At 39.4% G+C, this 26,013-nt stretch overlaps 3 protein-coding genes across 3 annotated transcripts in view; 2 read left to right on the top strand and 1 right to left on the bottom strand.

The window, feature by feature from the left end:
- Positions 1-3,136, top strand: part of RXFP1 (relaxin family peptide receptor 1) — a 49,697-nt gene extending 46,561 nt beyond the window's left edge. Inside the window, exons 17-18 of the mRNA XM_027882859.1 lie at positions 280-498; positions 2,536-3,136. Coding sequence (XP_027738660.1) covers positions 280-498; positions 2,536-2,837 — 521 coding nt within the window. The 3' untranslated portion in view covers positions 2,838-3,136. The remainder of the gene's footprint in view (positions 1-279; positions 499-2,535) is intronic.
- Positions 3,137-4,658: 1,522 nt separating this feature from the next.
- On the bottom strand, positions 4,659-6,352 carry CUNH4orf46 (chromosome unknown C4orf46 homolog). The gene is made up of 2 exons (XM_027882860.1): positions 6,013-6,352; positions 4,659-5,899 (listed from the first exon to the last, which is right to left on the bottom strand). The coding sequence occupies exons 1-2, from the start codon at positions 6,178-6,180 to the stop codon at positions 5,744-5,746; spliced, it is 324 nt and encodes a 107-aa protein (XP_027738661.1). The 5' UTR covers positions 6,181-6,352; the 3' UTR covers positions 4,659-5,743.
- A 33-nt stretch (positions 6,353-6,385) lies between these two features.
- Positions 6,386-25,524, top strand: ETFDH (electron transfer flavoprotein dehydrogenase). Its single transcript, XM_027882834.1, has 13 exons — positions 6,386-6,483; positions 8,415-8,561; positions 8,950-9,179; positions 10,007-10,088; positions 10,354-10,472; positions 10,789-10,866; positions 13,473-13,619; positions 15,410-15,550; positions 17,173-17,316; positions 22,260-22,428; positions 24,160-24,342; positions 24,657-24,878; positions 25,192-25,524. Exons 1-13 carry the CDS (start codon positions 6,450-6,452, stop codon positions 25,353-25,355), a joined length of 1,860 nt encoding a protein of 619 aa, XP_027738635.1. The 5' UTR covers positions 6,386-6,449; the 3' UTR covers positions 25,356-25,524.
- Positions 25,525-26,013: the final 489 nt, after the last annotated feature.

The raw sequence follows: 26,013 nt of genomic DNA, 5'->3' as shown, positions 1-26,013 counted from the left end.
AAGAAATTATTGACCATGAAGTTCCTGAATTAATAGATATTTTTAGGAAAGTAGAGCAATAGTAAGACCAGGGGAGAACTATGGAGGTTGGATCAGAAATAAATACCTGAGTGGAGGTAAAAATTCAGTCTTGAGGTGAGGGCTCAAATTTTCTGGCCATCTCATTCTGTGGGACTAAAGTTTAGACAAAATATATTTCTTTACTACCTAGATTGCAAATAGGTGATGTAGAATTGCCATTATGCTGTTAAATTATAACTAATTTTAACTTTTAAACAGGTGTGAACTTGGCAGCTTTTATCATCATTGTGTTTTCCTACGGGAGTATGTTCTACAGTGTTCACCAAACAGCTATTATGGCTACTGAAATTCGGAATCATATTAAAAAAGAGATGATCCTTGCTAAACGCTTTTTCTTCATTGTATTTACTGATGCACTATGTTGGATACCTATTTTTATTTTGAAGCTCCTTTCTTTACTTCAAGTAGAAATACCAGGTATGTAATTTCTTTTGTGAGGCTGTTTCAACTGTGCCTGTGTGAATGTTGCTTCTACTTCGGAAGAATTTGATAAAATGAGCTATATTACTAATAACTTCATGTTTTATATCTACAAATATGTACACAGAATCCAATGGACTATACAGCTTTACTATTTAATTGTACTATATTACTATAATCATCAAAGATTAACCACCTATGAGTCAGATAAAAAACTTCAAATCACTCAAGTCACTCTCCATATAATATCTATAAAATGTACAAAATGTATTTGAAAACCAAGGCTGAGTTGCTCATTTTATGACTTTCGCTGGTTCTGTTGCCCAAATATGTCTCAGGACATTATAGTGTTTCCTACCTTGATTTAACTATGTAACTCTTACTTTGAAATAACTTTATTTTACAAAGTGGTAATTATAGTTCAGAACATTAGGTTCTATAAAGCTCTGCCTACCTTCTTCATGCTGTGAATATATTCCCACTTAGAAATAGCATAACCTAAAAGATTAAAAATTGCATCTTACTTTTTCCTTCTCTTTGCAATACCAGTACGTGCCAGAAAAGGAGCCTCTTTGTGTGGGGTTTGTAAACCCTGTTAGAAAGAACATGTGAGCACGATCATGTGAGCAATCAGCAACAGCGGATTCAGACTCAGTGTACAGATGTATGCCACAATATTTTGTTTGCAGGAAAGTGGCGTAGCCCAGAGCATTTTGCCATATGTGCTGACCAAGAAGAGAGCTTTGGGAGCTGCCTTTTCAAAGTTTTGACTTCTGTTTCAAATATCTGGAAACTATGCCGATTATGTCAAATATTCAGTTATTTAAAATCTTCTAGAATGCTTCTTTGTGAAGGTATCAAACCACTTAGGATATCTGAAAGAAAATATTGTGAAAAGTAGAAGCAGATGTATTCTGTGAAAAGAAACCTTGAAGAAATCTTGATGAATTGCAGAGTGATCTTTGGTTCGGTAAATGAAGTTCTGCATTAGATAAACCAGATTAAACAGTCATTACTCATTTCATAAAATTAAAGACATCACGGCTAGCTGAGTTCACAGAAGTTTTAAACTCTATCTGATAGCATTTGTTTTACTTTGGGGATACACTGTGACAGCTTTAGCATCTGCTGTTTTCCAAAACTGTAGCCAGGTAGGCAGGGACAGGACTGTATTGATATTGCAACAAAGTTGTAAAACTGGGGATGGAGAGGGGTGTTACAGAGGGAGAGTGACTTAATTTTTTTGTGCTTCTTGGAACAGTTCTATAATAGTTTTATAAATCAAACAATGCAATGGAGGGCAACCACTAACAATTTTTAGCACTTTAATCCTGTCCCTCCTCTGCCTCTTCCTTGGGTAACTTATCTCCCAAACAGTAAGGATGAGAAGGGGATATTGTAAAAATGCAGACTGACATAGGCAGAGGGTGTGAACACAGAAACTCTTGCCAACAGGAAAAGAAGAAAAGGAGGATTTATACAGTGCCCTTTGCAGGGGAAGGAAAGTAGTAGTCCTGGTGCAGAAGAGAAAACCAGTCTCTAAGGAAATACAGGGACTGGACGATACTGTTTTGCAGAAGGATAGGATATCGGGGACCTCGTTAAGACTGCATGCCACTAATCATGGGAAGAGGATGGAGAACAGAGATCACGGGAAGAGATAGGGAACAAAGCACAGACAAAAAGTTTTGGGGTAAAAAAATGGGCTCAGCCAGAACAAGTCTGCCAGGGCAAAAAGGGAGCTACGGCACAGAAGAGTAAGATAAATAGATAAATAGATAAAGAAATAGATAAATAGAAATACCGGGAGAATAAAAAAAGTCAGGTTTTGCAGGGAGTCCTGGAAACGGAGGGAGGTAAGAGGGCAGTGAGAAGAAAAAGAAAAGTACCTGTTGTGACAGGAGCTCAGCCTAAGAGCATGACCACCCCTCTCACCAGGAAGCTGTGCTGCAGAGGCATCAAGTGCTTGTGTTAATTAATGGGTACAAACTCTGGAATGCTTTTTACAGCTGCCTTTCTTTTTCCCTCCCTAAGGTACCATAACTTCTTGGGTGGTGATTTTTATACTGCCAATAAATAGTGCTTTGAATCCTCTTCTCTACACTTTGACTACACGACCTTTTAAAGAAATGATTCATCAGGTTTGGCACAACTACAGACAAAGAAGATCCAAAAGAGGTAAAGGCAGCCAGAAAACATATGGTCCATCATTCATTTGGGTAGAGATGTGGCCAATGCATGAAATCACGCCAAAGGTTACGAAGCCTGTGCTTTGTACAGACTCTTCCGATGCTTCAGTGACTACACAGTCGACAAGACTAAATTCATACACGTAAACACATTTTGAATCCTCATGGTGACATCGGCACTGTTAGCTTCATGTCCGTGGGCTTACTCCTTTACAGCAATGAGGAAAAATGAGGGAGGTGTGACACCTGGGCTCACGAGAACCACTGCAGGAAGAAGAGGGAGCAATATGTCTGGGTGTAGATAGAACTGACACAACAATAACTTTACCATCTCACAGCAGTACCTGACGTTTTGACAATTCATCCTAGATCAGAATGAGAAATAGTTGTTCAGGAATTTTTCCTTCTAGAAGCCAGGAGTGTGGAAAAAAAAATTTTCATTTAAAACATCTCACTCTGAAAGCAGACTGTTTCAAAATCATCTGTTTATGGGGAAGTGAGTGGGGGAGGAAGTTATTCTTTTGTTTGTTTGTTTTTAATCCCCCAGCTTAATTTTTTTAAGAAATTATGAAACGTGTTTTCACTTCAGAATTGTGGCTGTCTCTATGTAGGCTGCATTAGCTCTTAAAAAGCGTTAGGGAGCAATAGGTTTACAAAAAATATTTCAGTTTCCTAAATGGTCAGACCAAAACAAGTGAAAATTGTATTCTTTCTATAATTTTACCAGCTATTTCACTCATGTAAGGACAATTCTGAAGTTGTAATGATAGTTCTAATATAGTTGCCAGGCTGGACAAGACCTTGAGTAATCTGGACTAGTGGGAGGTGTCCCTGCCCAGGGCAGGGAGTGGTTGGGACTAGATGATCTTTATGATTCTACATGGGGCAGAACTAGAACTGTGGCAAAGAAAAAAATTAAGGGTTTTTTCCCAAGTGAGTGTCCCCCAGCTATAGCTGGTGGAAGTTTCTATCTTCAGAAGAGTATCTTTTCCTGGAAAGACTGGACTGAGTATCCCAGCATCTTGATGCTGCTCTTTTCCTCACTTTTCTCAATGGGCTACCATAAGTAGCTCACCACAGCTTGCAGACTTCAACAAACATCTGTCTTAAGATGTCTCTCTGTATGTGGGAGACAACCATTTAGAAAACTATTAGTCTTAACGGGTGTCATGACATCTACATTTTAATCACCTTGTGCATCTGACTGAATGCATTATAGTTAAAACTTCAAGACCACAGCCATTCAGCAGTTTTTGGAGAATTATTTTTTCCCAGAATAACAAGGGTCAAAAGAACCCAAAAAAAAACTTATCCCACGTGAAACAGTCCTCTAGAGACAGTTCCTTCACATATTCTTACTGAAGAGAATATTTTCCATTATGAATTATTACAACTTCCCTTCTTCTTTCAGTACCGTACTCAGTCTGATGGCCTAGAAGCCCACAAAGGTAAAAGAAATGCTTTTTTTGCATTGATGATTTAAAACTATTTAAAACTAAGTTAAAAGCTACTTCCAATGTTTGCACTTAACTTCTTAACAGTATAAGAAGTAGAATTTTGAAAAAGTGTGACTCACACTTCAACTGTTTACAGAACTTTGGATTATCTTGAAATTGAAGATTGTTAAACATCTTGTTTCCACTACTGTATGTTTTATTGAAATAAAATATTATCTGCTGAACAAAATGACTTCTTTTCCAAGCTGTTTAGCAACATTTTGGGTTCTGGGGTTAGAAACAGCTAAGTGAAGTCCGGCCACGTGGATTGCCTTTAATCAGGGCAATTAAACCTCAATTTAATAAAACTTTCACAACTCTGAGGGGCCAAGCCCTCTCAAGGACTGTAACTGCCTTTGATGAGACATGCAAGGATCCCTGTCGTTACCACTACCTGTTTTTCACTTAACTTGATTATGGTTATAGTCAATGTCATCTTTGTTTCTATCAGTAACAGAAGAATAGTCAATACTTCAGAATTTTGGTATCATCTTTATTATTTTGATAAGTAAACTACAGTTGGTCTTTCTAAGACTCCTACCAGTAAGAATAAAGCCAACTAATGAATCGTGGTAGAGTCATATTATCCTGCAGCCTGCCCTTGTACTTCAGCATTACTTTTTTCCACAGTGCCCTGCGTGGCACAGGAGTTTCAGTTACCAATTAGTGTTCTTTCAGACCAAAAGGTTCTGATAACAGTAAGGTCTAGGCTAACAAACTGCTTAAGGCAAAGATAAAAAAATAGGACCAAATACTGAAAAAGCTCTGAGGTGCTTCCTGAGCGGTGGGAGAATACATGTTGCAGATTCTTTTCTAACTGATGGAAGCTTTTCCTGATAGTTCAAAGTAATCCATCCTGTCAGTAAACAATGCTGTCAAACTTCTACCATGCAGAGATATGTGGTCCATCATAAGGCACTTTATTACAATAAAAGATAATGTAAAATAGTTTGCAATAGTAAAACTTCTTGCAAAAAATCTGCAGCTTGATAGACAGACATCACAATATTGCTAAAAATAGTGAGGTCTGGGATATAGGATTTTTCTAAAGCTCATAAATAAGCCACAACTTGCCATATTATCCATTCCACAACATGAAGAAAATTGTGCATAGAAAAAAAAAAGTGAGTTCAAGTTTCTCTGAAGTTGGCAGGGTTTCTGCTGGTGACAGCTCCTAACACGGAGGGCTGACAATACCTCCTCACAGGACATCACTTCCCCACAAGTAATGAGTTCTGAATGTACCTTTGCATCTACCATGTTAGCACAGAAAAAAAAAAAAAAAAAAGGCGGGAGAGTATGAGATCGCTTAAGCTGCAATGACGAGTCTAGAAGTCAAAACTTATTCCCTAAACAAAGTTTTCTTTACATACGACATCCACACGAGTCATCAAGTATTTCTGAAAAAAATCCAGGCTTACGGGGAGCCGCTGAGGGACAACAAAACTCCGCGTGAATTCCCTAAAGAAGGTGTTTTAAAAGAACTCCCGCTGCAGTTCGATACGGGCGGGCAGCTCGGAGTGACCCGGCGTGGCTCGGTCAGCCTCAGCCTCAGCCTCACCCGCTGGGCTTCAGGGACTCGTACCCCTCCCGCAGCAGGTCCCGCCACGTCCTGAGGAACCGGGCGTTCTCCGAGCACTTGGTGGCCAGCTCCTCCACCTGGGCCGACACGGCCGACGTCGCCTCCAGGATCTTCGCCAGCGAGAAGGCGGCCTGGAGGAAGAGCACAGAGGTTGGGGGTCGCTGGCGCCCGGTAACCTCTTCCACCCCCCACCCCACAGGGGCACCCCCGGCGCCCTCCCTGGGGGACCCGAGCCGGCACTCACGTCGCCGATCTGCAGCTCCACCTCCTCCAGCAGCTCCCGTGTGTCGCCGCCGGGCAGCTCCGGCGGCACCGACCCTTCGCTCCCACCGCGGACCCTCTGGGGCTCGGCTCCGCGCGCTCCCTCGGGCACCGCCGCGGGCGGCGGCGGCGGCGGCCCCGCCTCGGCCATGTCCCGCTCGCCGCTCCAGCACCTCCCGCTCCGCGCCTTCCCGCCCGAGCACCGCCCCCGGCGCTGCCTCTCCCTGCGAGCGCCTCCCGCGCCAATGCCCGGCGAGCGGATCGCTCCGCCCCGACTCCCCGAGGAGCGCCCTGGGAGCTCTGGGAGCCGTAGTCCCGCGGCGGGAGGGGGCGGGACCGCGGCCGGGCACGCAGGCGCGGCGGGTCCGAGGCAGGCGCGGGGTGATCGCGGGAGGCGGAGGGATCCCGGGGTGCGCCGCGATGCCGCTGTACCGCTGCCCGTCCGCCGGCCGAGGTAACGCAACGCGCCGCACCGGGGCCGGCGGGGCGCCCCGGGGGCCGGGGCTGGAGCTGGAGCTGGAGCTGGGGCGGCCGCCCGGCGGGGCGGGTGGGGCCGGCGGCTGGCGCGGCGCCGAGGAGAGCAAAGGTCGCGGCTGGGTCGCGCCCGGGTGTCCGGGCGGACGCGGGGCTGGAGCGGGGCCGGCGGGCGCGGGGCCCCCGGGGCTCCCTCTGCCCGGGGCCTCTGTCCGTGGGCGGGAGTGACGTGTTTTATTTACCTGCAGCGCGGTGCGTGAAGCGATCTGCGGGTTTTTTCTCTTTTTTTTTTTTTTTTTTTTTTTGAGCGTTGTTAACCTGTTCTGAAGGGTAAAGAAAAGCAATGGAACGCCTGCCCTTACTGAGTTGTGTGAGACGGCATCCTGACAGGTGCTGTTAAAGAGCTGCGGAAGAGCAGGGTTTTTTGGGGGATCGCTTGGCTCGTGCAGGCATTTCCCATCACGTTCCAAGGCCAGGAGCTGCCAGTAAGCGCTGTGGCACAGGCTTGGGTCGCTCACGGGGGAAGAATCTGCCCGTCCGGCGTTTGAACCTATCTTTGTAATTATCAGACATGTTCTGAGCCGGGTGTCACTTCTTTTGTGTATGTGTGGAATAAGTGTTTGTTTTGGGTTTTGTTGTTTTTTTTTTTTTAATATACTATGTGATTCTTAGTACCATCAGTTCTGCTCAAATAAAAATGTCTCAAAAGTTAAGTTAAAGTTTCATGGTTTAATGTATATGTGTAGGTGTGGTTTTATATCATGCCTATAAAATACTTGTTCTCAGATCCTACCTGGTTGCAGGTAAAGGAAAAATAAGAATAGATAGCTTTTCTGTTATGTTGGTTAGGTACAGAATTGCTGTTAAGAAACCAACATGGATAATACCTCGTACCTTGCATATAGACACCTGTATGCTGATTGTCGCTGGGCAGAGTTATAACATAGGATGTTTGCGTTTGCCTTGCCAATCACCATTCTCTACAAAATACTTACGTCATAGAATGTGCATTTCACTTGTGTAGTTTTGCAGAAATACTCTACTTTAAATGTGATATTCTTCTTTGCCTCTGAAAACAGAGAAAGAGGATTCTTAAAGGAAGGAAAATGATCTGTCAAGGTGCATTAGTGCAGATACCTTTTAACTATAACTAGTTTTCATACTAACCATACAACTTTTTTTTTTACTACAAATCACACAGATATATTATTTTTTTGTGAAAGAGGAAAATTATGACATGTAATAGCCCTCTGAACAGAGTCCTCTTTTAATAATTTGAAGCTTTAATTTGGTCTGTTTGCTGACAAATTCTAATTTGTTCTTGCAACAATTAATGTATCTGCAGCAAAGGTAAAGATTACTTGTATCTACTGTTCCTAGTTTTGGCTAAAGCATACTTGGGTTTAAGTCTGTGCTTTTAGTGTAGAGCATGACATTTACTTTAAATTAACTATGTTGTACTAGTAGCCCAAACTGTGTGTCTCAACGTGTGTTGGGATGTCAGAAGAGCTGAACTTTCATGTCCCGTCTCTCAATTGTTTGGTCACTTTTGATGAAGTCTGAAAGAAATCTTTTGAAGTTCAAATTTAAATAGGAAATAAAAACGTGTTTCACCTCTGTACACGCATGTTATCCTGTATCAGCTGTGTATGGCTGACCAGTGTATTGAGTGATACTATGTGAAAAATGCTTAAAGGGGAAGCTCTTTAATTATTTTTTCCCCGATATAAAGTTATACAGCATACTGCTAACTCGAAAATTAAAAAATCCATGTTTATTGTTCCTCATGTTCATATCACCTGGTAGCCTTTGGGAAGGGGAAGCTGTCATATTTGTTGTGCCACTTGCATCCCTGAAAATTTTAAACACTTGGAAAAAATGACTTGACAAATTTGTTTCTTGTTTTTGCAGCACGTCAGTGCTTTCGTGCTCTTAAGCTGATAAAGACAGACTGCCTTCCATCACTGCGTGTCTCAAGATGTGCATCTACTGCCTCTGTGCCTCGCATAACTACACACTATACAATTCATCCTCGGGACAAAGACAAACGATGGGAAGGTAAGTGAAAAATTGCATTCTTTAAATGCTTATTTATTTTTATTATTATTATTGCTCAGTTTTAAAGGCACTGAAATATGTTGCTTTTTTTTTCTTTTTATGGAATTTCTGTACTGTACTGATATTTCCAATGAAATTTTTGGTTACTATCTCAAAATTGGTGTCTTTAGTGCTATAAAATAGGATCAGATTTAACTTTATGCTTGTTTTCATAAAATATACAAGCAGCTTTTAGTTTAGTGATTACCAGAAGATTTAATTCTGTTCAGTATGTATCTACTAGGGTTTTTTTCCATTGTTCTTAACATGAGAGTTTAGGTTTAGTGAGAGAGAGGTTGGAAGTGGTTGGAGATTGGTCTATGTTATTATCATTTTTTTTCTATTGAAGGGGTAAACATGGAAAGATTTGCAGAGGAAGCTGATGTTGTCATTGTTGGAGGAGGCCCTGCGGGCCTTTCTGCAGCTATTCGACTCAAACAGTTGGCTGCTGAGCATAGCAAAGAAATACGTGTTTGTCTGGTGGAAAAGGCTTCTCAGATTGGTGCCCATACGTTGTCTGGTGCCTGCCTTGAGCCAAGGTCCTTAGAAGAACTCTTTCCAGACTGGAAGGAGCGAGGGGTATGTATGAGCACGTAAACACTGAAATTAATTACTGGCTTGTAATGAGCTTCATACCTGACTCATTCTGGTATGACTTAGTACCTGGTACCATTAGTAATTAGTACCATTATGAAATACATAGATCTAACAAAAAAAAAAACCTACTGTCTTCATTTTAGTCTGTTGTCCCTAGTTCGACAATGCTAGAAGTTTTGTGTCTATACAGATGTGCGGTGGCTTTTGCTCTTTTCTCTAGCAGTCTTACTGCATATGCACAATATGCCTGGTGCATCCTGGGGTGACCTGCACTTTCTGCCTTTGTGCAGATACAGCTCCTGTGTACAAGCAGGAAGGTGTTCGGTTCTTACCAATGACAGCCTTGTTGCTTCTGTACAATAGTTCTTCATGGAAATGGCACCCAGTGCTCTCACTTCTGTGCAGACACTGTGGTGTAACAAAGGCCTAAGATGATTTTAGGAAGGAGAATAGCAGAAAATAAGCTATCCTTTCTAGCAGAACAATTCTCACTGACTTGCAACCAGTTGCCTGCTATGACCTGGGAGCTGCAAGAAGTTAGACATCAACTAGTTGTTTTGTCCTATTGTGGTAAATGTGCAAGTTGAGCTATCTTCTTTAGAGAGGTCTAGAATATTGAGTGTTGATTCTTGCCTGATGACTGCCTCATTAAATACTTTGTCTTCTTTCTTGTGGTACCTTCCTACAGAAGTGGTGTACTTAACCTGTACTTGACTGCCAGTTCAATTGTTTGATTTTGTTTGTTGTTGTTTTTGTTGAATTGCTAGAAAAACATAACTCTCTCCTTTCTCTATTTCATTTCTTTGTAGGCTCCGCTTAAAACTCCTGTAACTGAAGACAAGTTTGGAATTTTAACAGAGACATCTAGAATTCCGGTGCCAATTCTTCCAGGTAAAGTTTCGCGAGGGAATAGAGAGTCAACTGTGTGTTTTTCAACTTTTGCATGAATCAAACAAGTTTGATTCAGTGTAATAGAGAAAGTGTATGTAGAATGTAATAGCTTACAGGGACACAGTCTATGTGTATGATGGCTGTGATAACACATGACATTACTTTGAAGATAGTAGCTGTAGAAGATGTGACATCTGATGTATACAGCATCAGTTATTTTGTCTAGTGTCTTATGTTTTATGTGTGTGTGTCTTTTTTTGCCTAGGACTTCCGATGGTTAATCATGGAAATTACATAGTACGTCTGGGCCACTTTGTGAGTTGGCTAGGTGAACAAGCAGAAGCTTTGGGTGTTGAGATATATCCAGGCTATGCAGCAGCTGAGGTACTCATGACATCAGTGTGTGTATATGAAAAGTTGGTTTGAAACACTCTTCAGAGCAATCACAATCATTTGTACATTCACAACATTCCTTTAAACAGATATGTGTTGTGAAAACGATGTTTCAATGTCTAAATTCCCTGGTTCAGATCCAGCAAAGTGCAAGTGGATCATACAGTATGTGACTAAATACATAATCTTCATGTTTGACCATTAAAGTCATAGTGCTTAGAAGTTCTGCATTAGAACTTTTAATGAATGGATTAAAATGACAGATCATTAAAATGGTTTTTGTTTGTTTGTTTAAATATTTCCAAAGGTTCTTTTTCATGAAGACGGTAGCGTGAAAGGGATAGCAACTAATGATGTAGGCATTCAGAAGGATGGAGCACCTAAAGTGAGTATCTATCTCCCCCATACCTGGGGGTTTAATTACGGAAATTTTGATAGATCTGCTTCTACTGCCGCCAGTAGTCTTGCTTCAGCATAAGAAAAGTGTAAAACTCAGTACCTGTCTTCTCTCTCTGTATTTAACTGGATCAATTACCAGTGAAAGTTCTGGTCTCAGAACATTGTAAAATTCTTCTGAAATTAGTAGAAAAAGCTTTTGCAAAAAGGGTGACTTGAAGGAAATATTGTAAGGATGTTTTGGCATATGTGAAATCAGGAAACAAAAGGAAAGAATTTCAGGAACTCCTAGAAAAAGGGTGCAAATGTGAAATAGAAAGCTGTAGTCCAGCTGGTAACTAGCAATGTGTAAGAGAGTGTGCTTCTGGCTGACTTGGTTTCTTTGATATTTACAACTGCAGTCTCATTTGTTGACAGTCTGTCTACCTTCTTAGGGCAAGGTGCACATTGAATCTTTATACCTTTTTGCTGGTTCATGTTTCTGCATCCAGAAGGTGACTCCCTGCCCTAAGTATCAGATTTGGACTGATTTTTTTTTAATTTTTTTTAATGGAATCCAGGACCTGCCCGAAGTGTGTTGCTTTCCTGTGTAATATGTAGGGAGAATTTGTCATGTCAGAATAACTCGGAACAACTCTCACGCAAAATTATTTGACTGCAGAAATTAAGGGTACAAGTTTTTTCTTAAGATTTACCTTCTTTTACAAGGTTTCTTTCTACTTACATGAGTTTCAGAGGTATTCACATTCACATAAAGTGTGGGCTATTTGTCCCATTTAAGTCAGGGAATGAGAAGAAAAGACTCGTTCTTGTTTTGAGAGATTATAGCCAATGGAGGAGGAAGTGGTGACAGGGAAAAGTAAGGTATTTTTCTGGTGTAATGTTGTCCATCTGCTGTAGGGGACAGACATGCTCTTCTTTTGTCCAGTAGGAGGCGCAAGTAAAGCATATAGCTTACTGCAGGAATGAAGATTTTTTGGGAGTTTGGGTTTGTTTTAGAATGGGAAGGAACGATTTTAGTTATATTTTTTAACATTCTCGAAACGTAGTTTTTTCTGGAAGAATGTGTCTATTAACTTCCTTAATGTACATAATTATTGTGCCACTACTGCAGCTTTTTGAGTATTTGAGTGTCTTAGCTGTCAGTTAGGTCAGCTGCTACTAGCTCCAGTGCATAAAGGTTCAGGTAAATAGATGGAGTTTGTGTAACCTTCAAGGCAAGAGTATCTTCAGTGTGTTTATACAGAGCCTAATCAAACAGACCGTGGTTAATGAATAGAGTTCCACCTTGCAGTCAGCACCAAGCAAACAAAAATTACAGGGGGAAAAATATATTGTAAAAGGTTGCCCATTGATCCTTATGTATGTACTGGAGAAGGACGTTAATTGTGAAATACAACTCTGTCACATTACTGAAACATTTAAAATTCATGAGTTTCTGATATTTACAATGTAGACGTGTAGTTGATTTATTATACGTAAATCTGCTTCAAAGTGGACAGTATATATTTTTAATCTTTAGATCAAGTGGCAAGCCTCTGTAATTCTCTTAATACTTTGTAAGATTAATTCACATTCAGGTTCAAAAAAATTTCGCAGAATCTTTTAACTCCTTTTTAAAGGTAATTCCCAACTAGAGGGAAGATTTTTATTTTCTAGTCTTCTTCAGAGGTTTCCAACCAGTAAGTTGCAAGAAGGTGAGAGGCAGCTCAAAACCATGCAGTAAGCTTCTCCTGAACCTATGCTTGCTTACCTTAAGATGGTTTAGATGGTTTTATGGGGTACTGCTAGATATCTTTCTCCAAAACTCTTTTCACTTTTTTTTTTCAACATTAAATTTTCTGACTGAAATCAAGCTTTTGTCTTCATAAAAAATTTGTATAAAAAGATTATGTACATTTACAGTCTTGTCTCCTTATGTTGCAAATACAATCTGTATTCTTGCCAAGCGCGCTCACAAATGCAGATGACATACTTATACAGTAGTCCCTTATCTTATACTCAATCTCATTCTTGGAATTTTTAATGAGAGGTTTTTTTATAAGGATATTTAATGTTAGTTTAGTTTTACTGTGTGTTTTAACGTGCAAGACTGGAGTAATGTCGTAGTAACTTTATTCTCAGGTAGTGGGTCTTTTTGGGAGCAGGGTCGATGCAGATTTTTCAGATATGGAAGTTCTGTCTAGTCTCTGTAATATGTGTAGGGACATACACAATGTTTTATTGTAATGTGACTTTATAAGCAAAAATTAAAGTGTGAAGTTATGGGAAAAGATTCTTTGTTCTGTCAGGGTTCCTTTGCACCATATGAATGAGCAGATGTAATATTAAGTATCCTCTGATCTGGAAAAGATTCTCTTTTTCAGTGACTAATGGCTTTTCACTGCAGTGATGCTTTACTGCAGTCCCCTTCCAAGACTTGCCAGGAGTGCATCATGGGTAGGTGGAAAAAACAGCTGGACTAGAGCCATGATTTGAAATGCTGTGTAGGTTCTGAGCTAAGTACTGTAAAATCATTTTGTTGCTCTCCATTTTCTTGCTCTGAGTTTGATGTGGCGCTGATGTAACTGCTGATGAAATGCTGTACTTTTGCAGGCTACCTTTGAAAGAGGCTTGGAACTCCATGCGAAAGTCACAGTCTTTGCTGAAGGTTGTCATGGACATCTAGCTAAACAGATGTACAAAAAATACAATCTAAGGGAAAACTGTCAACCCCAGAGCTATGGCATTGGACTGAAAGAGGTATCACCTGCATAATTTTAACAAATAAGGAAAATACTGTGAAGATTTAAGGTAGCTTCTGTTTGCTTTCAAGCTGATTTGTGTAAGACATAAGAATTAAAGATTTTGAGTTACACTTTTGGACTTAAGAATCTTTGCTGTTCTGAAGCTGGTTAGGGAAGATGCTCTCTGAATGTCATGAGTGTTCTGTTTCAGCTGCTGCTTCTCTTATATTTGTTATAACCCGTGAATTCGCTTTCTTAACGTCTTAATTTGATTTCAGGTTGTGTTCATTTGTAAAATCTGTTTTCAGTACTTTTACTAAATGAGAGAAGGGTTTATGCTGCCTAATTTTAGGGGGATTTAATACATGAGGAGGGGAGGAAAGGCCTTCTATGGGCTTTCTGTACATTAATGAGAGAGGAGCTGTTCCAGATAATGAGTTGTGGTCTCTGAAACACCTTCTAGATGAGCTTTTCTTTAAAAAAAAAAAAAATCCTTTTCTTGGGCATATAAAATTAGGATAGGGATGAGGTTTCCTTTTGAAAATATTTTATACACTGGAAGTATCACTCATGAAAAACAGCTGTATTATTTCAGAATATGTTCAGACTTTGACTATAACATATTCTTTATTAATTTAAGTATGTGCTTGCAGCTACAAAATGTTTGCTAAGTAATTAGTTTATGCTTCTGTAGAGATTATTCACTCTGTAAATATATGACATTTACATCTTAGTTACAGTTTTTAATACTGAAGTTGTCCTTAAAGGAGGGTTTTCTTGTGGAGTTCCCTCTCTTCCATATGAGACTGTCTGCTTTAGCAAATGGGGCAGTCCAATAGGAATGGATCTGTAAAGTGAAATAGTTGATGAGCTGACATCTGTACTATGCACATCTCAGGTTTATTTTTACATTGGACTAGCTGTGATCTTGTCCCATGGACTGAGTGCCCTTTCATGACTGGAATACTTTGGATGGGCTTTTGGGACCCCATCTTACAATTTAGTTCCATGTGAAAGGAATCCAGTTCATGCCTTCCATGGCTGCTGTGCAATGTGAACAAGAGTGAGTAAGTGGGAGGAATCAGAAGTCCCACTCAAAAATGTGCTCCTTAATCTAAAGTTTAACACTAATGTAGGTGCATCCTCCATGCTTGAGCTGATCTTATGGTGCTCAACTGCCCTTCTGTCATTAGACTGCTCCTGGCACAGGACTCCGTGGTGAAGAGACATTTTGTGAAATGAGCAGAAAATTGACTCACTAGTGGAAACATGAAAATGCTTCTGTGAGTTCACCATGGGTCAGTGGAGCACTGGAGATGTGTAGGAAAGAGCAGAGAGAGGACAATTTGTTTGACAGAAAATATTTAGATCAGCTCAGGCATATTGTTAAGCCTGACCTTGAAAAATTTAGAAGATAATTCATAGAATCATACAAAAATACAACATTTTTAAAGAAAAAAAAAGGTCAATGTAAGCATTGTTCTCTGTAGCAGAAGGATCTGTCAAAGTCATTAGTAAAAGGCATCTTATGGTTGAATGAAAATTTTGGGTGTAGTACTGGACTATGTCACATTTTCTAATATGCAACAGTTCAAGCAAGAGAGGTGTTGGGAAAATCTTAAATGGTATTCTAAAAAAACATACTTTTTACTTGGTATTTTGATTTATAGTTTAAAGTATTTATATTATTGCTCATAGCAGTAAATAATTTTATTCTATATGTAAGTGTGTGCTTGTCTTTTATTATATTATTGAAAGGCCATTACTTTGCAATCTAAAGTAATTTTTTGTTCATTTTTATTTCAGTTATGGACTATTGATGAAAAGAAATGGAAGCCAGGAAGAGTAGAACATACTGTAGGCTGGCCTTTAGACAGACATACATATGGAGGATCCTTTCTCTATCACTTAAATGAGGGTGAACCTTTAGTTGCTCTTGGATTTGTGGTAAGTGAAGTTAGTTTTCTCATGCTTGCTTGTTGTTTGATCTTCATTTTTATGAAGTTTCTTTTCTCTGTTTTAATGTAAAAATGAAAGCACAAGAATAGAAACAGACCAAATTTAGTGCTTTCTCAGTCTTAAAGGCACTTATGCCCATATGGGGGAAGGTTAATTTGTCATATTAATCTGTCTTTAATCTAGTGTCTTTTATTAAGACCAACTAGAAAACTTAAGAATTTTCTTTTTTTTTTTTTTTGCAAACCATGCAAATTTTTGTAAAGCCAAAACCAAATGACTAATCAAAGTTGTGCTCACAAAATTTTTGGAAGTTAGACAATCTCTAAATCACATGCACTTCATACAGTTCCATTTCCTAATTCATGTGTCAGCCTCGGGTGCAACTCCACTTTATGAGAGAAGTATATAAAGCAGAAGCGCTCTGCAGCTCCACAAGCAGCGTCCCTTCCATTTCTGAGCTCTTCACTTTGTTCTTATTATGTAAGAATATATATTATATATTCTTATCCCTGTTGGCCTTGCCCTCTTCAGCTAAACTGTCTTTCTGAATTGAGCAGGCAGCTTCTTCCTTCTTATTGCCTCTTTATCAGAAATACTGAGATCACTAGAGACAGGCTGGTGTCATTCTGGCAGCCAACTGATGCAAGGAGCAATGGTTGGAAATACTTATCACCTGCAGTCCTAAAAGAAACTTTCACTATTTATCTTGTGCATGTGCTTCACACACAGACATTGCAAGAGTCAAGCACTCAAAATGGACTTTTAGCAGCATGGGACTGAGCTGACACTTTGGTCTCTTAAGATTTCAGAAGGATTCCAGAGTGTGTGGGGGGTGAAAACTGTGGTTTTGTCTAACCGTTTTGTAAGAAATATTGAAAGTCCTGTTTGTTGCTGAATCATTATATATATCATTAAATATATCATTACATATTTTGTTATTTGTCTCAAATAAAGCTCACTGGAACCTCAAAAGATAAAAATTCAACAACAGAAGTCCTTTTAAGAGTATATTAAAAATGGGAAACGCAGAGTGTATCTGGGCAAATTCTCAAATGCATAAGATAAGAATCCTGGGCATCCAGCCAATTGGCAAAGTCTTTTTTCTCCCATTTTCTGCTTTCATCATTGCTCCCCTATGCTTTATTACAATGACTTACCTAATTGGAAATTATAATTGACTACTAAACAGTGTGAAGAACTGCTTAAAATAAATGAGCACAAGGACATAATGGTCAAAAAATAATTGTTTACATCTCCTTTCAGCTTTTTTAGGGCAGAGGTATGAAAGACAACTTTAAAACAAGTTTTCTTGCTTATCCCACCCACTAAATTATGCTTAATTTAATTTGTTTTATTTCAAAGACAGGTGAAAGGTGGCTACAATGCAATTAAGTTTTTTATTTTTAGATGGGGCTGAGAGCAGCAAATTTTCAAATCTGCTTCTGCTATATTGTTAATGGAATGTATTTTTGGCAGCAGTTTCTTTAAATAGGAAGATCCTGAGATTTGGTTTAATATAAAATAGATTTAAAGACTTGATGTGGTAATATGTGATTGTTCTTTTATACTTCTTTTTCATTAATATTGCACTTTTTCCTTTTTCTTTTAAGGTTGGTTTAGATTATCAAAATCCCTATTTGAATCCATTTAGGGAATTTCAGAGGTGGAAGCACCATCCTAGTGTACAGCCTACTTTGGAGGGTGGAACAAGGATTGCCTATGGTGCCAGAGCACTAAATGAAGGTGGTTTCCAGGTAACATTTTCATGAAGTTTTTGAGTTCTCTATAGCCATGCATTTAGTGCTGTAGATTTGGGTTCCATGCTGTGCCAAAAGTTTTGCTGGACAGAAAAGCCATGTGTCTTGTTGGGTACTGGCTGCTGACATTTGCTAGACTTGGGCACTGTCACACTGAAAATCTTCTGACATAGTCATTTACTTTATAAGTGAAACACAGGATCATAAAGTCATTTAGGTTGGAAAAGACTTTTTACATAATCAAGTCCAACCATTAACCCAGCACTGCCCAGTCTCCAAGTGCCACATTTACACACCTTTTATGTGCGACCAGGGATGGTAACTCCACCACTTCCCTGGACAGCCTGTGCCAGTGCTTGACAACCCTGCCTGTGAAGAAATTTTCCCAAATATTCAATCTAAACCTCCCCTGGCACAAATTGAGGTCATTTCATCTTATCCTGTCACTTGTTACCTGGGAGAAGAGCCCAACCCCTACCTGACTACAACCTGCTTTCAGGTAGTTGTAGAGAGCAATAAGGTCCCCACTGAGCCTCTGTTTTTCCAGGCTAAACAATTCCAGCTTCCTCAGCTTTGTTCACCAGTTTTGTTGCCCTTCTCTGGACACGCTCCAGCTCTTCAATGTCTTTCTTGTAGTGAAGGGCCCAGAATTGGACACAGTACTCGAGGTGTGGCCTCACCAGTGGCAGATGCAGGGGAAGAATCTCTTCCCTGATCCTGCTGGCCACACTATTTCTGATAAAGGCCAGGATGACATTGAACTCCTTGGCCACCCGGTCACACTGCTGGCTCATGGTCAGCCGTTGTCGACCAGCACCCTCAGGTCCTTTTCTGCTGGGCAGTTTTCCAGCCACTCTGCCCGGAGCCTGAGGTACTGCATGGGGTTATTTTAAACCAAGGACAGGACCCAGCACTTGGCCTTGTTGGCTGTCAATACAGTTAGCCTCAGTCCATCAATCCAGCCTGTCCTGATCCCTCTGCAGAGCCCTCCTGCCCTCCAGCAGATGAACGCTCCCACTCAGTTTGGTGTTGTCTGAGAACTGACTAGGGGAGTACTCAATACCCTCGTCCAGGTCATTGATAAAGACATTAAACAGGACTGACCCCAGAACTGAGCCCTGGGGAACCCTACTAGTGACCAGCTGACAGCTGGATTTAAACTCCATTCACCACCATTCTTGGCCTGGCCATACAGAAAATTTTTTTAGCCCGCAAAGAGTCTGCTAGTCCAAGGCATGACCAGTCAGTGAGGTAGAATTTATATTGCAGTCAAGTGTGTTCACCAGCAAAGATGGTACAGCCAGTCTTCTGTTGTGCCTGAAACCTTGGGGAAGACAGGGTAGCACTACTCGTCTGTTGTTCTTGTGGGTTTGGGGAGGCACGTCTTCCCTATTACTTACCATAGCAGAGGGAAATTCTTTGCAGTACTTAACCTTGAAGTCACTGATGGTGCTGAAATTGTAATGTAGTTATTGAGGTGAATCTTTACCTCCTCAAGTACAGATACCTTGAGTATCTTTCATGTACAGTTTTGAATTTCTGCTTTCTTGGGAGGTGGAATACTTTGTTCATTTTGTTTCCTTAAGGAATCTAAAAGGTAAAATGTTGAATAGGTATTCATCAAGACTTAACATCAGTTGAAAGGGCTGGAGCAGCTTGCAGAAAAAATAATCTAGCTTGTATTTAACAGTTTTAAGTTTAAGTCTTAGCTTTTCATGTGGGAATCTTGGAACGCAGGACATGGCTCTGTGTCGTGTGCTCCCAGATCCATCTTCTAGATGCTCCTTTCAATCTGGAGCTTAAAACTGAATGTTCATGATCTGCAGCCTGTGTGAGTCCATTCCACTCTGCTCTCTACTTTGTCTTTCCTTTCTGAACCTCTTTTTCTTAGTATAAACGTAGCTTGTATCGCAGTTTTTGCGATACCAGTGGAATTTCAGCAGCAGCATAACTCTTGACACAGTCATGTGGAGTTAAGCTTTGACCCCTGTGTGCATTCCTGCTAGTGATCATGTGGGTTCATGAAGCAACTTCTTAATAACATGTGATACACTCCACAGTAAAGTCATGAGGGTTGATTTTGTGCACTCTGTAGTGGAAATATATCATACCACATTGCAACACATCTGTGTTACTGGTTTATTTCAGAAACCATTGTCCCTCCATTATTAACACATACACAATACAGAATACCAAAGTGTTTTAATCTACACTTTTATGCAAAAGGGACTTCTTTTTCCACCCTGTGCACTGGTTTCTGTATCATAGATAATAATTGAATTTCTGGCTTTGGTGAAGTAGCCAGATTGTGACTTGAGTTGCATCCTCCTTATACTGCTCAAAACATATGGCTGAAAGAACACAGTATTTTTCAAGTCACTTACAGACATTGTTTGTGCTAAGTTACACAGTCAGTAGGACTACAGTTCTTGTGCATCTCTACCTAATCTTTGGACTTCTTTGCTGGACTTAAACCAACATGTCTGGTACTTGGCATTGTTCCTAATATAAAAGCATGTTTTGTTTTGCTGTTTTTTGGGTTTTTTCTTTATTTCCTGTAGATAGATTTCTCTGGTTAATCATGAAGTCACTCTTCCAAAAGACTTAATACATGCCTTCAATGAAAAAAAGCTTTATTGATGATTCACTTAGGAAGAGTTTTAAGATTAGCTCTTCTTTTGCATGTGTTGCTTTGATTAATAACTGTAGCAGTCTGACTCATTTGCATCACTGTAGTCCAGGAATATTTTCTTATGTAAGTCATCCTGTAGCTCCCGTTTTTGAATTTGGTGACAGTATTGCATCAAATAGGTGTTTAGAATTACCATCAGTCTCAGCTTTTTTTTGGTCTGTTATAGATAACCTTATGACCATGTTCTTCAGTCTTTAACAGAGAGCAAGTGAGAGCACACTAGTGTGCGCTCTTGGATGCTTTTTGGGATGTGTGGAAGGAGGGAAGAGAGTGTAGTAATCTTTGCCTACATAGCTGCTATTCCTTACGTTTATTAAAATTGCAAAATCAAGTACTTAGGAAATTCCCATGCATCCTCTGTTTTGTCTCCATTTTATCAAAAAGTTTGGAAAGGTTTAAGGGTTTTATGGAAAAAATAGAAGGTGTTGCTGTTGTTGAGCAGTGTACGTTATGAATATCGGGGAAAAAAAACTTTCATACGATGACCCATTCAAGTATCAAATATCAGACTCACTTAACAGATTTTAAGCCCTGAGCTAAGGGAAGAACATGAGGTTTCCTCTCTGCTGGAAGGGACAGACTCTGTAGGGAGGACGTGTCTCCCCTCCTTCAGTTCTCCAAACCAGCCTTTTTTGGCGTTTGTATCTCAGGGGCAGGAAGGGCTTGTGCCATACTGGCACGATGTGTTTCTTCAACTGACTGTGGAAACAGGCACCAAGTGCCATAGTACTAATAATGAGAATTCCTAACAGAGTTGCAGTATGTGCTAGCTTTTGCGTTATATGAGAGGTCTTCAATCTCATTTATTCTTTAACAGTATGTTGGTCACTGTGCATATTAAGTGAAACAGTGGTTGCTGAAGAAAAGTACTTGATCACCATCTTTTTATGCAGTTCAGTCAGTCAGGAAATCTTTCTATGCTTATGTCAGTGCTGCATCATTTTATCCTAATAGACACAACAGAGTGGCTGTTTTCTGTGAAAAGAGAGGACATCCTACATACTTAATCCCTTTGAAATACTATTATGTAGCTGAACTTAAAAATTCTGCTCCCAGAAAAGTAAGCCGTAATTTGTAGTTGTATTTTCAGCCTAAATTACCTCTCCTATGAACCAGAGCACTAAGTCTGTGATTAAAAAAAACTGTGCAAAACATGAAATGCTGTGTAGTACAACAATTTTTTAGAGACTCCTATATGACTATTCAAAAGTAAGCAGTCCCGGGTGAAAAGTAAACAGTAACAACTGAACAAGAAGGAGGAAACAAAATTTTTGTTTCGAGTTATCTTAAATTCCAAGGGATATATTTTTTGAACATTTTTCATGAAATGAAACTACCTGTTTGGGGTCAGTTTATTTGGGCCATTACAAAATAAATTCTTTCAGGCAGTTTTAATAGAAGCAGGCTGCTGAATTCATAAGCACTGCTCAGTACTAAAGACTTTTGGAGGAAGGCTGTGTTCAGAACTTACCTTTAGTTTTGAGACCAAGGCTTTGAGCTTTCAGCTCAAAATACTGCTGTCAGTCCACATTTTGAAGATGGTCTCTGTCTAAAATCTTGGATGAGGGTAACAATAACTATCTTGTTAAGGCATTCCTTAATATAGGTGTATAATGTAATAAATTAATAGTACAGACATGATATTTGCAAATCATCTGGCTGTCTTAGGTTTGTGAATTGACTGTGCTCAATGACATTATGCTTACAGAATGGGAGTAAGATGATGATTTTACACCAAAATACATTTGTTGGCTGCTGAGCAACTTCTAAAATAAGGGGGAGGAGGACAGGCAGGGCATAGAACAAGAACATGCGGTTTCATAGAACAAGATTTGTGGAATAAAAGCACTGTGAGGTAAGATGTGTACAACTTACTATGTGGAAATCAGGGAAACAAATGGGATTTCTTTGTTTGGGGGGTTTTTTTAAAAGAATTCACTTGAAGGAGAAAAACAGTATCAATGAGTGGCATTACGCGAGTCTTGTTGCAGATAAAGCAACTGGAGAGAGGATATAAGGAAAATGTCATTCTGTCACACTCAGCGCAGATACAATCCCCACATTCCTATATGCATACTATGCTAAAATTCCTTGATGAAGTGGAGTAACTCTGGTGTATGTTTAAATAGTGCACGTGCAAGTCTGAAAATATAAAGGACACTCAAGCCTTATGCCATTTTAACTTCTAGAATGTTGTTTTCAATTTAAAAAACAAGAACAAACAAACCACCTTTCTTTCTGTTTTCAGTCAATACCCAAACTCACCTTCCCAGGTGGATTATTAATTGGTTGCAGTCCTGGACTCATGAATGTTCCTAAGATCAAAGGGACACATACTGCAATGAAAAGCGGCATGTTGGCTTCAGAAGCAATTTTTAGTCAATTAATCAATGAAAATCTCCAATCAAAGACAATAGGTAAGATCACTGTACTTTGAGTTGTAATTACCTTGTGTTCAATTAGAACTACCAATAGCTAACAGCAGCAGTAACTAAATGTGGCTGAAGGAATTAGTTGGAAATGTGAATAAATTATTAAATAGGTGTGTTTAAAATATATCTATAGTTTATTTACTATTGATAATGTCAAATCATTTAAGAAAGAAAAAAAGAATTTAATACAGTTTTGCTCAGTTACTCTTAAGTGCTTATCCTACTGCTAGAACAAAAATGCACCACTAAGGACCATCTGAAAAACTCATGCTTCCTGTATAAGTAAACAAGAATAATATATTTTGTTCCTACAAACATGTTAAAAATTAGTGCTTTTGATTCAGAAAGTGTTACTGAAAGACTGTGGAAAGAGAAAAAAAGGAGCAGATTAAATGTAAGCAGAACAAGGTTAGATTTTTCAAATTTGCTCTTCACAGTTGTTGAGATACTTTTTTTTATTCAGTCCTTTTTTCCTGTCCTTTAATCTCAGTTTGAGACTGTGCATTTCATTTTAGACGTAATGCAAGTACACTGAAGCAATCACCTAGTCCTGACCACCTTATAGTGACTAGTTTAAGCTTTGGTTGTCCCCTTACATGTGTTAACAAAGACTGTACAGATAGAGAATTAGAATTTCAGTCATTCTGGAGATGGACACTGTAGCCAGGTGCCACATGGTGATTATATTAGAAATCTCTTCTCTGTACTGATGCATTCAGCCTTCATGAGCTGTCATCTCATTCAGCTGAAACATGCCATACACAAAAAGGTATGTTGAGCAATTAAAACTTCTACTAGACAGATTAAAATGCTTAGAATCCATCTGAAACTATCAACACTCTTGATGGGTAGTGTGCCACTCTTGTTTGATTATGGACAGGTTTTACATGCTGTTTTCCACTTTTGTCAAGACTGGTATATTACACTTTCTTCTCTTCGCAGAGATAATGGGCTTTCTTCAGAGCCTTAAGTGAGATGGGAAGTACAGACTGAAGCATGTTTTTCATGTACAGACAAGGCTTAAAACTGGTTATTTAGAACATTTATCCCTATACAGTAGTAATGAAGAATAGTGAAGGGGAAGCTCTCAATTTTCATCTGAAGAAAATTTTTTTTCTAAGATAATTACTTGACTTTTAACAAGACTGCAGTAGATGTGTCAAGTGTCCAGTGTCTAATATCTGTAAGGAATACAATCAAAGAGTTTGTAGTCAAATATATCTCATTAATGTGTTGATTACAGAGGCAAAAATAAAAGTTTTCTAGCACTAGTTCATCCAGTGGACCATAGGCATAGTTACTGAAATGGGAACGTTTGTGGTTGCAAAACTTCTAAGGAAGATGATTTTGAATCTGACATTAGAATTGCAAACCTGGCTTTAGATCACAGGTAAATGCTCTTGGTCAGTGCTTGGAGCAAGTATCTCTTTTTCCACAGAGGCACCAATGTAGCTGATTATATTTTGATGAGGTTTGAAGTAATTCAGTACTGCTTGTGACTCATTTAAGAGGCTTCTAAAACAAGTAGATACCTGCCAACCAAACAGGTCTCAAGAGGCTGAAACATGTTGTCTAGTATATTCCTAGCTTATGATTCTGAAATTTTCATTTTGCTGACTTGATTGCTAGCAGTTACCTGTATTCAGAATTTATTTTTTTATTTCAAGGATAGTCTTGATGTACTGTAGGTACCTAACAAGTAATGTACTGCCTTAGGACTTCACGTGCAAGAGTATGAGGAGAACCTGAAAAAGTCCTGGGTCTGGAAAGAGCTGTATGCGGTTAGAAACATCCGACCATCCTGCCATACCGTACTCGGTGTGTATGGAGGAATGATTTACACGGGTATATTTTACTGGTTACTGAGAGGAATGGAACCATGGACATTAAAACATCCAGGTAATTTCATTATATGTCAGTATTTCCTGATCATAGTTGAAGTTAGTGCACATCTGGTCCAGCAGTGAGGCCTTGAAGTGTAGAAAAGAAACAGATGATAAGGCATTAAAGCAGACTTTGTCATATTATCTACCATATAATGTAAATTAAAAGATTAAAACACTGCTTAGTATAACAGCCTTTTTCATGAGACAAAAAGCTATACTGTCTTTTATGAAGTACTTCATTCTGATGACAGGAAAAATAGCTTAGTAAACTTGTTCTTGAGTAACTGCAAATTACAGTTATTCTATATTGAAACCTATAATATTTAGGACCCGATTTTGCTCAGCTCAAGCCAGCCAAAGATTGCACGCCTATTGAATACCCAAAGCCTGATGGAAAAATCAGTTTTGATCTCCTCTCATCTGTGGCTCTAAGTGGTACAAACCATGAACATGACCAACCTGCACATTTAACTCTCAAAGACGACAGCGTCCCTGTGAACAAGAATCTGGCTATATTCGATGGACCAGAACAAAGATTTTGTCCAGCAGGTAGGTAACAAAAATGTGTGTCTCGGCTGTTATTGCAAGATCAAAGACTTAAGTACTTCAGGAAGAGTCCACCTGGCCCTACTACTTACTTCGAGCATTTTATCCCCGTCCTCCTCCTAGGAGGGGGTTCAAGTGCAGATCTAAAGTAAGTTAACAGTACTTTCATGGTGAAAGAACTGTTAAACATGGAAGAAGGCAGTTGAATCACAGTAGTAATATACTTCCCTCATTATACTTGCTGGTAAGTACTAGAGCATACATGCAGGGGGAAACTGTTCAGTGAACTGATTGATAGCTCTTTTGGTCTTTGCAGGAGTCTATGAGTATATTCCTCTGGAAACAGGAGAAGGATCAAGGCTGCAGATAAATGCTCAGAACTGCGTCCACTGCAAAACATGTGATATTAAAGACCCAAGTCAGAACATTAACTGGGTAGTGCCTGAAGGTGGAGGAGGACCAGCTTATAACGGGATGTAAACTGACACATCTATTCAGTGACTTCTAATCGCCAACAAATATGTTGGAGTATTTTATGCTGCAGTGTAATTTATGTACAGCACTGACTTGAATGTTAGAGTTTGAGACTAATGTGCCATTCTGGATTTTACATACGCATTAAATGGAAAATTGGTGCCTTCTGATTAAACCCTAGCCTTATTTAAACAGGACTTCTTTTCAGGAGTTGTATGGCAGGCAGAAGACTTAAATTCTTCTCAGTACTGATAAAGGAACTTTGGATCTTGGATTTACTGCTGCAGTTCAGTGATAACGAGCCATATCCAGAATTGTGGTTACAGTGGAAGAATTTAGTACCCACCCTTAAAAGAGTATTTTCTCTCTCTAGCTGGAGTGATTTACTATATGTAATCCTACCCTGCAATCAGGGAAATACATCAGTCTAGAAAATTGTCACTGCTCTCAAGTGTTATACGTTTTACATCAAATTTACAGTTAGATTTCTTTTTATTTTCCTGATGTTAATAGGGAATACAACCTGTAATGTGGTTTAAAAAAAAATAATACTTGCACCTTCATCCTATGTCTAGCATTTTTATTCCTTACAAGGAATCAGGCCTTCTCTAATAAAAACTCTACTAAGAAAATGCCTAAATTGTCATGGTGTGAAGCGCTGCTT

This window comes from Empidonax traillii, unplaced genomic scaffold, assembly GCF_003031625.1.
Source record: "Empidonax traillii isolate 1590-97213 ecotype Southwest subspecies unplaced genomic scaffold, ASM303162v1 scaffold112:size1231168, whole genome shotgun sequence".
In the NCBI taxonomy this organism is placed as follows: Eukaryota; Metazoa; Chordata; class Aves; order Passeriformes; family Tyrannidae; genus Empidonax; species Empidonax traillii.
Note: the sequence above shows the minus strand (reverse complement) of the source record. Positions and strands in the feature narration are given on the sequence as shown.

Bases quoted from the DNA above. Each gene is read 5' to 3' on its own strand.
- CUNH4orf46 (XM_027882860.1), bottom strand. From the start codon at position 6,180: ATGGCCGAGGCGGGGCCGCCGCCGCCGCCGCCCGCGGCGGTGCCCGAG. The intron at 5,900-6,012 runs GTGAGTGCCGGC...CTCTTCCTCCAG, and splicing joins TGGAGCTGCAGATCGGCGAC to GCCGCCTTCTCGCTGGCGAA.
- ETFDH (XM_027882834.1), top strand. From the start codon at position 6,450: ATGCCGCTGTACCGCTGCCCGTCCGCCGGCCGAG. The intron at 13,620-15,409 runs GTATCACCTGCA...TTTTTATTTCAG, and splicing joins ATGGCATTGGACTGAAAGAG to TTATGGACTATTGATGAAAA. The intron at 24,879-25,191 runs GTAGGTAACAAA...TGGTCTTTGCAG, and splicing joins ACAAAGATTTTGTCCAGCAG to GAGTCTATGAGTATATTCCT.